This window comes from Aphanomyces astaci (assembly GCF_000520075.1).
Source record: "Aphanomyces astaci strain APO3 unplaced genomic scaffold supercont1.15, whole genome shotgun sequence".
NCBI classification, from domain to species: domain Eukaryota; phylum Oomycota; class Saprolegniomycetes; order Saprolegniales; family Verrucalvaceae; genus Aphanomyces; species Aphanomyces astaci.
Genome location: NW_009798278.1, coordinates 615,238 through 628,733, shown reverse-complemented (window position 1 = coordinate 628,733; position 13,496 = coordinate 615,238). Strand labels below are relative to the sequence as shown.

At 49.4% G+C, this 13,496-nt stretch overlaps 3 protein-coding genes and 1 pseudogene across 4 annotated transcripts; 2 read left to right on the top strand and 2 right to left on the bottom strand.

Moving 5' to 3' along the window:
* Positions 1 to 43: 43 nt before the first annotated feature.
* On the top strand, positions 44 to 919 carry H257_07386 (hypothetical protein; the record flags this gene model as incomplete). The annotated part of the gene is made up of 3 exons (XM_009832891.1): positions 44 to 272; positions 362 to 499; positions 558 to 919. 3 exons carry the CDS (start codon positions 44 to 46, stop codon positions 917 to 919), a joined length of 729 nt encoding a protein of 242 aa, XP_009831193.1.
* Positions 920 to 2,739: 1,820 nt separating this feature from the next.
* Positions 2,740 to 2,952, bottom strand: H257_07385 (hypothetical protein; the record flags this gene model as incomplete). Its single annotated transcript, XM_009832890.1, has 1 exon — positions 2,740 to 2,952. One exon carries the CDS (start codon positions 2,950 to 2,952, stop codon positions 2,740 to 2,742), a length of 213 nt encoding a protein of 70 aa, XP_009831192.1.
* A 5,638-nt stretch (positions 2,953 to 8,590) lies between these two features.
* Positions 8,591 to 8,663, bottom strand: H257_07384 (annotated as a pseudogene). The gene has a single exon. The product of its transcript is annotated as a tRNA-OTHER (tRNA).
* A 67-nt stretch (positions 8,664 to 8,730) lies between these two features.
* Positions 8,731 to 10,986, top strand: H257_07383 (hypothetical protein; the record flags this gene model as incomplete). Its single annotated transcript, XM_009832889.1, has 2 exons — positions 8,731 to 9,057; positions 9,334 to 10,986. The coding sequence occupies 2 exons, from the start codon at positions 8,731 to 8,733 to the stop codon at positions 10,984 to 10,986; spliced, it is 1,980 nt and encodes a 659-aa protein (XP_009831191.1).
* Between the last annotated feature and the right edge of the window lie 2,510 nt (positions 10,987 to 13,496).

The window sequence follows — 13,496 nt, the reverse complement described above, 5'->3', positions numbered from 1 at the left end:
TGATCGTGACTCCAAGTTCACCAGCCAGTTTTGGCAGGAGCTCATGAAAATCATGGGAGTCAAGCACTTCATGACGACTGCAGGAAGAGCGCAGAGTGATGGAGCCACAGAGCGCCAAAATCGGACACTCGAAGATGCCTTGCGCTGCCAAGTCAGTTACCTCGGACATGACTGGTCAGAGCACCTCGGCACCATTGAGTATGCGCACCAAGGATTGATTCAAGCGTCGATGGGACTCATTCCATTCGAAGTGGACACGGGCAGAAAGTTGCGTAACCCCATAACCCATAACCCATTCTTAATCAAGTTGAAACTTTGAATGAGTACGCGAAGAACTTTTCCGAACAACGTAAAGCATTAGTCAAGATGGCACTTCAGAACCTTGACAAAGCACAGCCTCGTCAAAAGAGCTACTACGACAAAAAGCGCTCCAAATTGGAGTTTTGCGAAGACGAGTTTGTAATGCTAGCGAACGCAACGTCCCCATCAAGCATGCGAAGTTGGTGAACAAGGATGATAAACCAAAGTTAGTACCGAAGTTCATTGGTCCCTTTAAGATCATCAAGTAATCAACCCGAATGCTATAAAGTTGGAGTTGCCAAAGAGCATGAAGCGTCTTCACAACGTCTTCAATGTCGATCGACTGAAGAAGTGCCCAGGCCAAACGGATCGGTTTACCAACCGACCCATACCCAAAGCGACTCCAATGCTTTTGGACGACAGTGGCCACGAAGTCTTCATCGTCGAAGAGCTGCTGAAGCAACGGCAGTTCAACCGCAAGAAAGAGTACCTCGTCAAGTGGCATGGATTGCCTGAATACGAAGCGACCTGGGGACTTGACGGGACATCAAACATGTTTCCCATTTCAAGCGACTGGTTCAAGATCTGCGAGCGAAGATACAAGCGGCGAAGTCGATAACCTGGGGAGAATGTAGCGACGTCACTCCAGTGGCGTCATAGGGTTATTGACCAATGAGAACAGACGTCACTGCTGACGTCAGTTTACGACCAAGCTCGATTGGCGTGCGGCGTGCTCGGCCATGGACACCAGAAGTTCCTTCTGCAGAGCGCACGTATGTATAACAGTAGATATAGTATAGTCAGAGAAGCCATGCATGTAGATAACGCCAATCAACCAGTTTCACAATTTCCTCTGCGTTATCAACTAACTCCCTACACACATCCCAGTGCCTGTGATGTGGGCACCGTACGCGAGCGAGCGGGTGCAGTCTCGACCAACGGAGCATGCCCCCTCCCCCTCTATTGCGACTTTTGGATTTCTGTTAACGCATGCGTAGACTATCAATCAAATATTGTGTATCTGTTCGTTTTCAAGCGCATATAAGCGTAGACGCGATTATAGGTCGCAACCGCACTAGTACCGGCAACGGAGTACTACTACTGATGCGGCTTTCTAAGCGATATTCCCTGCTAGTAGTTCATTCACTGACTTGTTGGCATGCTTTGCCCTGAACTACTTTTATCCAGGCGATTCTGCGGCTTGGTGTCGTGCATCCATGCGAATAGAGTTCAATCGCTGTTTAGCAACCGGTGTGAAATATGATGAAAAACGCTAAATTATTTTGCGTGATCCCACTTTAGATCTGGTTTTAGAGTTTTGGGTTTAGCGTCAGGGGTGGGGATGCTCTAAGATAGTCATAGTCACACCCACCTTGATCTGATGAGCAGATATTTTCCGCCAATTAAATGGATGCAGTGTGTCATATACAGCTTTTGTTTGGTAGATATACACCAATTATATCGATGGATTTCGATGAAAAACTTGGTTTTGCTCTGATTGGCTAAATATATTTTTTTCGTGACTCTCATTGGTCAAACCAAATGTACATTATATTAAAACACAGCATCTGGGACAAATATCTGTATATTACAGTGTAGTGTATATTGTTTTGGACAGTCACCAGACAAAAAAGCACCTTGACTCATGATACGGATAATGTAATTTGTTGTGGACATACAATACACTAGTATCCATTTTATGCTCGGCTAACGTTGCAAATAACGTAAAATACCAATCTATGGGGTATGTGCCAATTGATGCTGTACGCAATCCAGCCAATCAATGAGTTTGGAGTTGCGCGGCAAAACCTCCATATTATGATAATGACAACATGATGGAATGGCGCGCAGTGTTAATTTGGCATGCCACCCAGCAAACCAAGACGGATATACACTCCAGCAGAGCTGGAAGTTGCCGTGGTCGATGTCGTCGATGGCATGCTTGGGACTGATGCTTCCACTCTAAGACCTATTTTACTGGTTTTTTATGGCTTGTCTTCTCACTTTTCGTCTGAGATTGTTGCTTTGTGTGATGTACTGCAAGCTATCTTGTTGTCTTTGCCATCGAATGCGACACATTTGTTTCAACCCTTTGACGTGAGTATGTTTGGTCGCAAGAGCAGCAACTCATTCCATATCGTAGCTTGGTGCTGTATCCAGTCGACCTCGACGTGAGTCGACGGGGTACCTCTGTGCTTAAAAAGCTCGAAATGGCGCGTCATCTGCTCCAGGGACAGGGGGTAAATCCCCGATGTTCTGAATTCACTGACAACATTCGCAGGCAAAACGTGGCGGGTCCATGCGTGGGACGCGATGCGCAGAGCGGCGGTTTTTGAGATACGCCAGTAACTATCGAGAAATTGTTATGTTGGAGTATATTTCAAAATATTCGTACCGTCGAGTATCATTTCATCAAAAATCGCTTTTCGAATTGCCGTTTTAAACGCCTCCAAGGGAAAAAGATGGACTGGGCGAAAAAGGATTGATGTCGGTGGACGGGTCCTTACCCTCTCGCTGCTTGCCGAGGTTGACACTACCAAGGAAGAGCAGATTGCCGCTGTCAAACAAAAGAAGTTGCTTCAAGCCAAGCGAGCGAAAAAGAAGGCCAAACTTGGACATGGTGCCGGTGTCGATGGCGTCGCCGACGGACATGATGGCGTGGCTACACTGGACTTGACCGCATCTGTCCCTATCGGAGCTGAAGTTAGTGGTGATGTTAGTCAGACTGTATTCGTGATCTAAATTGTCATAAGAGAGGAGTTTGGATGGTCTTATACCGTTCGGGTTGTGCTTGGAAAGTTGGTGACACAAAATTTATATGCATAGAGCCATACATACTTAAAGATAAAATTTTACAGCAAAGATTGGCACACGCAACTATATAGATTTTGCATATAAAATCGAATGTAGATATGCCATTTTAAGCGTGAAACAAAATAATTTAGTACCCCAGAAATAGTGCGCTTCATCCTCGACATAATGCTCGATTCAGGGTACAAATCGGATTCCTCAGTCAAGAGAAATGTTGATTCTTGACAAGTAGAAAAATGTGGTACAGCATAGATTGGCATTTTACGTTATGCGAAAATGAGATGATAAATTTTAAAGAGGTAACAATGTTCTGGAGGCAACATTGCATTATATTTCATTACAAACATCGAGATATTATATTATCTACGACTAAACAACTTCATCATGGTCGATGACATCAGTGACGTCAATATCGCTCGCTGGGTCGATGGTCTCCTCAATCGCAAGGTTGGCAATCAAATCAACAAGTACGTTGGCATCCACAACACTGTCAACAACCACACACTCCTCAACTGCACTTGGTAGAAGTCGGCATTTGCGAAAACCGTTCAAAATCACCGTGGAAGGTAAGTCGGTCCAGGCGACCGTGATCCATGACACCATCGTAGATCTTGAGGGACCGCGCAGCTTGAAGTTGACGTTTGCGAGGCGGCTGTTGCGCACTTCGCGCCGGATCTCAACGAGCCAATTCTCCCGAAGCGCGGACTTCAACGGCCGGATCCACGCAACATCGGCCGGCTGGCAAACCCAGGTAAACCGAGGAGGAATGCGTTCCAGGACCACATTGATCGACTCCGCATAGGCCACAACTTCCTCGGTGAAGTGAGCGCTGAAGTCGTCCCACAAGAGCATGATCTTCTTCGTCTCGCGGTCAGGTCTGTCCCCAAAGTGATACTTGAGGAAAGCAAGCGATATGCCTGCATTCCGCCACGCAGTCGGATTGCCGTAGATCTCAAACCAAACTCGCTTTGTAGAGGCTCGATCTCAGTCCACACGGTCCGTCCGAACCCATGGCGCATGGTAAGGTTCTCTTGAACGACTTCTTTCTTCTTTGACTTTGTTGTCTTGAGGACAAGGAAAAGCGGGTGCTTGTTGCCATCCGTGTCGCCCAGCAGCATTGCGGCGCGCGTTCTTTCGTCTTTCTAGCGCATTTCACACACACAGTGTTCTCCTTGGTATGAATCAACGTCTTTGTTAGCAGGAATTCGTAGTTCACGGCGGTCTGGTCTGCATTGTAGATCGTTTCCACGTCGTTCGCCATCGCAGAGAACAGCACACGCTCCGAGAAGTCAGCCAACATCGCAGCCCCCCGTCTTCGTTGGAGTCCTGGCCAATCCGAGTCTTGGCGCGAAAGGTAAGGCCGTGACGCTTCTTGAACCCATGGATCTAGTGCCAACCCGCCTTGAACTCGTCTTCGCTCAGGACCACGTCGATGGCGGTTTCCAAGGCCATCATGCGCAGCATTGCGTACGTCACAGGTATGCCATCCTTACGCATCCCGAGCACCCAACGAGCTAATTGCTCTTGAGCGTCTAGCGGCAAGGTTGTACCAGTTCCGCGTTTCCGGGCGCACTGTTGATGCGCCATACGAGCCAACGTTGCATGTTGTTCGATGTGTCCCTTCCGTTTGATCCATCCATACACTTTCTTCGGAGTAGTTTCGCGTTGCGTTGTAGAGTAGTTGACGCAGTAGGAGTCAAGAAAGGCGGACATCCCGATGTCGGCGACTCGATTAATTACGTCCAACCTGTGCCGGTATTCGACGGTCCTGTACTTGAACTGCAGTACGAACGACTTGGGGCCGTACTTCGACACGGGACGGCCACGTAGCTTTCCCGAAGGATCCTGCGCAGCATTGCTGCTTGCCACTGGATGCTTGGAGCTTGGAGTGATGCCTTGGTCATGCTGGACGATTGGTAGCTGGCGCGCCAAGTTGATGCCCCAAAAACCTTCGAGATTCTCTCTATAAATTGATACTTTATCGGTAGATAGGGGTTATATGAAGTATAAGAGGTCCTTAAAGGCACCAAGGATAAACTAGCCAAACTTGATATGTGTCCTAACCGCAAATAGTACTATTTTATACAGGAGTCCACATCAAAAAGGCTGTCTAAACCAATATACACTACACGGTAAACCACAGAGTTGTATAACCAGCCGAATTTGACCTGCATTCATTCGACCATATCTCGTGAAGTTCAAATGGCCAAGACGTAAAAGATGCAGTGTCGAATTCCCTAGTTTAAGCTGTATCCCATCGTCCGAATACAGTTCCATTTAAAGAGTTTTAAACAGGGCAATAAAAATGACGAAGTTTGTTGCTCAAACAGGCGATCAGTGGTTAGGCGAAATTTAAACTGGTTTAAAGTATGTTGTATTTTCGGCTTTTAAGGTATCAAAATATAAATTTATAGAGATATATTAAATGTGTTGTGCTTCACATATTCGATGCTCGACGAACTATATATACCAAGCCTTTGACGCGTAGCAAATCGGTTAGACAGTATCATCTTGCGGGCCTTTGGACGAGCGACGGCTTGACTTTGGAGGGTTGCGTGGTAATCTGCCGTAATAAACTTACCACTGATAGTCAAAGTCTTCCTCGCAATACGCTTCTTCTTCTGCAGCGGCAGCAGGAGCAATTTGCTCGCCACAGTAGCGACCTGTTGAAGCCACGTGTCGTCAAGCTCAATGGAGTCGTCTTGAGGCGGCTTGAAAATTGACAATCGGTAGAGCATCTTCTCCAGCGACGGTGGGCACAGGCCAGTGCTATCAAACCCATTGGTGATGGACGACTCCTTGGTCGTCGACGTCTACACACGGCACACAATTGAAATTGCTTGTTGTTTGCTAATACCCTGGTCGCAACGTCGTTCCACTTGTCGTTTACAATCACCTGTCGAATGGCTTGCTTGAACGGACGAAACACGGTCACATCCAACGGCTGGAACATATGAGTCGAGTTGGCTGGCAAAAACAACAACAAGATATCCATTCCCTGCGCCTCGTCGTAGATGTAGTAGAGAGATGAATATCCATCCACAGTCAAGAGGATAGCTTGCAACGTCGACACAGGAATGTCTAAGCTGAGCATTGAGAGCCACTGGCGGCAAATGTATGAGTTCGTCCACCCCTTCTCAGATGTCGTCACAGCTGCACCAGGAATCACAAGGTTGTCGCAGATGTCAGTAGACATACGATCGCCAGGGAGGACAAACAGTGGTGGAATCTTCGAGCCATCCGCACCCACACAAGCAACAATGGTGACATTAGAAGACGCCACAGCCTCGTCCACATGCGCGTGCTTCGTTGACCGATGAACGACCACCTTGGTTGACGTCTTGGACGGAAAGAAACTAGACTCGTCCATGTTGAAGACTCGCTTGGGATCCATATTGACGTATGATAATGCTGTGACCAACTCGTCGTAGAATTGAACGACAGCATCCTTGTCCACTGCGTTTCTTGGTTTACTCAGCAAACTTGACTTTTTGTCTTGAGAACGTCGTGCCGTGCAAGGAAACGCTGGTACCAACCCGATGTCAGCTTGGCGGGTCGTGCAAACCCGTTGACGACATCAAGCATTGCGGCCGACTTGTCTAGGATCTGGCTGCGGTTTACAGGGTGGCCGCTGCGCTGCATTGCTAGAATCCATGTGACCAGGTCAATTTCGTACCCGTGGTAACACAGGCGGTGGTCCCATCGTCTTGGCTGCAGTGTCCATGCGTTTAGCTTAGCCATTTGTGTGTGCGAAGCGATCGCTGAGGAATTGAATATGCGTCCGCAGCAGCAGGGATTGTTAGATTCTTGGAGATTACATCTGCTATGGCCTTAGCCACAACGTCAGCCGTGTACGACGTTCGCACACTTTGATTTGAAACAAGCTCAACTCCTCTATAAATTTGTACTATTTCCCACCATAAATGTTTGAAGGTGTTAGTTGTTGCAGGATTTTATCCAATCATATCAATTATGGAGTTCTATTGGGTAATGCGGTTCGGCTATTGACTGAACATTCGGCTGCTCACTGATCCGTCACGTTTGGGGCCATTTGGGAATATCCATCACCCAGGACACTGGGCCTTCCAAAGCCTACACAACTAAATTTGTGAACTTTCACACCTGTGACATATTCCGTCTAAAAGTACTCCTTCGCAAGATGTTGAGACCAGAAAACGGTCTCAACAAATCAGTGGTTTGCGAAATCGCAGTCGCAAACACATACTCTATATTCTGATAGTTTTGAGTTATAAAAGAACAAGACTGGTGGCTGAAGCAATCTTACCCTTAGGTAAAGAATGGGCGGGTAAAGGTGCAAAACGAGTTCAACTCGGCCCCAACAACATTCCCCCAGCGATGCGCTTAATCGCAAGTTTGCCCAACTTCGAAACCACTAAAATCCCACTGGAGACTGCCCGGACGACGTCAAGAGTGGAAAACGGCTGGCACGTGATATAAGGATGACAACGACGACGATGTCGCCTCAGAGCTCAGTACATTTATTTCGACTCTTTTGATATCTTATGAATACTAGACCACGTGGAGTACGAAAGACCTAATGGAACGGGCCTCGATCGTTTGGTGTTGGAGGAGCTTGGTGAAACCCTCAAGTCAGGTCGTTCATGTGATTCGACCGGTCAATTGTCGTACGTGGCGAAAAAGCGACAATCCGTCGGCAAGTTCATCGATGGACAAGCATTCTGTGATTTGAGAACAACAACGAGTCGAGCGGGGCTTGCATGGAAAAGAGAGCAGCAGGATAGCGAGAGCAAAGTGGATAGAGAGCACCATAAACGCGATCGTAGAGCAGAAGAAGAGCGTCGTGATCGGGAAGATCGTTGAGAACAACAACTCATGATGTTCATGAATATGTTTGGCTCCAAATAAAGTTGTGTTCTTCGATAGTTGTGTTATTACACCTCACATTAGGTAAAAATGAATACATTCTACGAAGATTTTGTTTAGAATTTCTTGTCTACAGTACCCTACAATGTATACAATTATGATATATTTCTACACAATCAGGACAATTTCGAGGTGCCAAAAATACTACTTTAGACTTGAAACACATTTGACTTATGCCGCAACATCGAACCCGATAGTTGTAAAGCCGAAAGATGTTTTCAAGTCGTACTGAACAATTTGTATATAGTTTTCTATTACGTTTTTGTATTTATACCTACGTACATAGTACTGAACATAGAGAATCTTATGGTTGATTAATTACTGTGAGTTTGGATTATCATTTTTAAGACATTCCTCCGCGAGGGCCGACACTAGAACCACATGTTGTGGAACCGCTTCGCCAATTGTAACGCGCTTGCTCGACCAGGGGCGGTGTGTAATCTTCGGTTTTTACATCGCTCAACGCTTCATACCTCGTGCTACGACCGTGCTTCTTCGAAGTTCGGTCCCCGTCTTCGTACGCGGCATTTAGGATTCCCCAGGGAGGGACGGATACGTCCTTGCGGAAATATTCCGGGGAAGCCGGGGATCGAACCCACGACCTTTGAGTTAAGAAACTGATGCTCTACCACCTGAGCTATTCCCCCCCCACACTTTTCTATTAGCCTCGCCCATCGTAGTCAGTAGAAACGTACCCTTTCCTATCGGTTGATCATGTCGAACGCTGCTCGCAATTCCACTGCCCCCAGCCCACGCCCGCTGCTTGAACCCTCTGGGAACCACTCAGGAGTCCTACTCCAAGGTGCCAATGAGTCCCATGGTTCCTGGAACTCACCTGCCTCGACTTTGCCGCCGACCGCCGCGCCGCCTGATGATGCCGACGTGGCAGCCCACCCGTCCACTGGTGGCGATTGGCCTCCGCCTGGTCCTCAGCGCCTACGGGCTCGGGCCACCGAGCCTACATGTCTACCTGGACCGGTGGCTCCATCGCGCACCACGCCGCTGCCGCCGTCGATGCCGCCAACGCCGTCGTCGTTGCCTGTCGAGTTCGAAGATGGAAACTTCGATTTACCTGTTGCGAGCTCTGATTTGGAATTTCAACCAATCAGTAATCGCGATTTGGGAAATTCCAAATTTAACCAACCAATTGGGAATTTTGACGTTGGTCGACCCCAGCCAATCAGTGATCAAAACGCAGGGATAATTCCTGGAATTTCCCCATTGGCCAACGCAACCGAAGTACAGTCGACACCGCCTGCACTTTCTGGACCTGCAGCCTCGAGCGGAGCTAACCACAATCCACTGGACTACAATCAGGTCATTCGTGGGTTCACTGCTGCTACTAAGCAGCACACCAAGGCTGCATTTGTCCCGCCCCCAGCAGACGCCATCGAAGCGATCCTATTGGAGCTCTCCAAGCCCAAAAAGGATCGCGTCGACATTCTCGCAAAGATCAACCTGGCTAGGCCCTACACCCCAAAGGTGGCCATGGCTCGTTTCACGGTGGATACTGGTGACGCACTTGCTAACCAGTCGCACGAGGCCATTATGTCCTCGCTCTTTGCTAGTGCGCAAACAGACACGGTGAAATCGCTGCTTTCTGAGTTCGTCCAAGTCACTCGACTCAGACGTGGTGGAATTATGGTTTCAGTGACAACTTCAAATGCCCGCAAAGCACTTGGGGGACAGACCTTGTGTATGGGCAAGAAGTACCTCATCCCTGTGCAGGAGGAGCACCCATTGGACCCCCTCTGTTTCATAGACATTACTGGCATCCGCGACAACTTTGATGCAACTCAATTCTACCGCAAGCTGACCCAGCTCGGCGTCGATGTAGTCTACCACAGCCATCGTGCTGTCATTCCTGGGACTGGGTGCCACACGAACGCATGGCGTATCTATTTCTCGGACGCGGCTATCCCTGACCAATTGCGGATCAATGGAGAACCAATCAACCAAATTAAATACCCGCGGTTCTACTACCGTGTGTACTTCAAAGGAACTAAAGGGACTCCATTCCATGGGGTTAACGGAGTCTCGTCGCACTGTGTGGACATCGAGGTAAAGCGCCCACACGAGGAAGCAACGGACGATCAAACTGTCAACACCCCTGGCCCAAAATCGTCGGTAATTGGAAATGCCATTACGGCCACGTCAAAAAAGGCCAAAAAGAGCACCAAGCCTATGCAACCAAAGGAAGACGTTGCGATCACCGAGAGTATTACCTCAGAAATTCCGCCTCCACTTCGGCAATTCGATTCGACGCTTCAGCAGACTATTCGACCCGAAAATTCCACCGGCGCCATCGGGCCAGTCACTAGCGAATACGTAAGCGTGTTCGAGGATGATGCGGAGGCTGACATGGACACTGAGGACACATTCATGGACAACAATCAGTCGATGGAAGTGGACGTACCGTACCAAGTGGTGTCGGGACGCAAGAAACGCAAGGAACTGACTCGCTCACCGCCAAAAACACTGGCGGAATATGCGACGCCGAATTTCTTTGACGTCCTTCGCGCCTACACTGGAGGATTTAACAACCTCCAATGGAGGAAAGACCAGGATATCGTCACAATAATTCCTACTTTTCATCGGCAGGAGATATCTGACGTGACCCGCAACCAATGCGTCACTACAATGCACCAAGTCCAGAGCACCCTGACATTCGACGTCGAATCGATGACACTGGAGCGACTACAAACGATTCTGGAAGAGTCAATCAAACAACTTCATGCTGAGGAACTTGCGGACATGGATCGAACCTTTGCAGAGGCGGTCGCCGATAACCTCAGTGACCTATCTGAGCTCGTTCTCAAGGGCCAGGCCGACAGAGTGTGGACCCAGGTCCAAAAGAAGCACCTATCAGCCAATGTGGCACTACATGCCATGGCGAAATCTCACCCTACACAACTGGAGTCAGTGATCATGCCATGGCGAAATCTCACCCTACACAACTGGAGTCAGTGATCCAATTACATACATGGCAGCGATGGTTTGGAGCTTCCACGGGGCGGAAGGTGCAATCATTCTCGGATACCTTCAAGCACTTCTATGGGAAATCGAAGCTTGGGTCTAGCCAATTGCAGCACCGCCGCGAGGAACTTCTCGCGGATGCTGTAAATGACGCAAGCGGTCCCGTGCCCCTCCCCCAGTTCCTAGTAGAGGATGCTCTCTCCCTCTTTGAACTATGGTTGAGTATCATGGCGCCTACCTTCTTCCAGAAGGATGCATGGTTGTTGTGCTTGACCGGGCAACCAGTAATCTGACTTCCATCTGGTAGTGGCCGCCTCCTCACTCCAAACACTTTGCTGCTCATCCTACGCACAGCCTTGGGGGGTAGTATTTTGGAACGGTTGGTATAGTACTTACCCAACCATGGGCTCGTGATGCAGCTGATCGCCATGCGTGAATGGCATCACGTCTACGACGAGGATTAAACACTGTCGGTGGTCAAGGCGGGAACAGACTGTATCCTTCGACTAGTCCAACTGGGTCTCGCGCTGCCAGCGCATCGGTACTAAGTTCCGCCTACAGTCTCATCACACCTAGCCTATTCCATCTGTCAAACTGCTCACCTGTAATATCAACGGCATCACCCCCGTCGACAACGGTCATACTTTTGTCGAGCGCATCATGCGCAAGGCAAACATTGTCGCATTACAAGAGACGAAACTGAAAGACAGCCATCACCTGTCCACTTTCACCTACCACATTCAACACGCTCTCGGGCATGGGAAATGCTTCATTGCCGTGAACGACCCCCGTGCCAACCCCGAGTATGCCCCCGCGCTAAATGAGGACACAGCGCATCGTAGCGGTGGCGTCGCCCTGGTCTTTGACGACACAGTACCAGGCTTCCGGGACCTCCGGCATATGACCGAGCTCGACGTCGCCTACAAATACATGGTGGTCAATACCCATTGGCAGGAGACCCCTGTATACTTCCACTGCGTATATGCACCTGTTCAACCAACAGAACGGGTCGCATTTTACGACAGTCTACCACGCGACTTTCCAGAGGACAGCATGCACGTAGTGATGGGAGATCTCAACCTACCATTGGACCTGTACCTTGACGCGGACAAACCGCACCACGTACATACCGTGGGCCGATTCAACTGTTTGGAGTGGCTTGCGGCCCTACGTGTGACCGACGCTTGGCGCATGCATCACGATGAGGATCGTACCTATTCAGGGCCACACAAAACGACCCGCTTAGACTATATCCTTGCCGATACACACCTTGTCAGAGACTGCTACGTCTCAAGCGACTACAAACGGCTGGACGCACACGTAGCTGGCGACCATGCGATCCACACACTCCTGCTAGAGGACACACATCAAACGATGGGGAAAGGATATTGGAAACTGCCGAAGGAACTCCTACAGTACCCTCAGGTGCGAGAGGCCATCGCGATGGAGGCTTCAAGACTCCTCGTCGTCCTCCGCGACGCAAAAACCCAGGCGTTGTGTGGCATGTTTGGAAGAAACGTACACGGAGGTTCCTCCAAGAAGCCCACCGCCACGTCAAATCGCATTTTTCACGAGAAAAGACAGCCTCCGCCGTACGCTTGGCGGAAGCGCGTTGCCTACACAGAGAGGGGTTGTCAAATCTCCAAGATATCGAGGAGGAGGAGAAAAATTTCCTCGAATCGGAGGACTTGTGGAAATTATACTACTCTGACCTCAACTTTGACGTACACGCGAGCAAGAATGAGCGCTCCACGACCCATTTCTTCCGTCCACCGACCAAAGTCCTCTACAAAACTCCCGTACGATCAGTGAGTCAACGCGATGGGACGTTGTCGTCAGCCCCGGACATCATCCAAAAAGAATTCGTCGCCCACTGGACGGGTGTTATGCGTGAGGATGACCCCACTCCTCCAAATCGAACCACACACCGTCGTTTCCTTCGTGTCCTACGGAGAAAATTAACAGTCGAGGATAAGAATGCCCTTGAGGAGGACGTTACCGGGACAGACCTTCAGACCAGCATCGCAACCATGGCCCCACACCGCACACCAGGTCCCGACGAGTTTTCTGCCTGCTTCTACCAGGTGGCACCGGCGGTGTTTGGTGAAATCCTGGCTATCGCTTTCAACTATCAGTTGAACCGAGGCACATTATTGAAATGCCAACGTACCAGTGAGGTTGTGTTGCTGTTCAAGAAGAACGACCGTGCAGACCCTGGCAACTACAGGCCGATTAGCTTGATGCCGGTGGAGGTCAAGATCCTCTGCCGAGCATTAGCTTACCGCTTGTCCGCGCTGCTTCCCAAACTGGTCCTGCCGACCCAAAAAGGCTTCGTTCATGGCCGGCGCCTACACGACCACACAGCGTTCATGCTGGACCTACAACACACATGCACAGTCAGGAACCAGGAGGGATATGCAGCCTTCCTTGACTTTGCTAAGGCCTACGACCGCGTCTCGTGGGACTACATGTTCGACACGCTTGACGCATTCGGCTTTGGACCT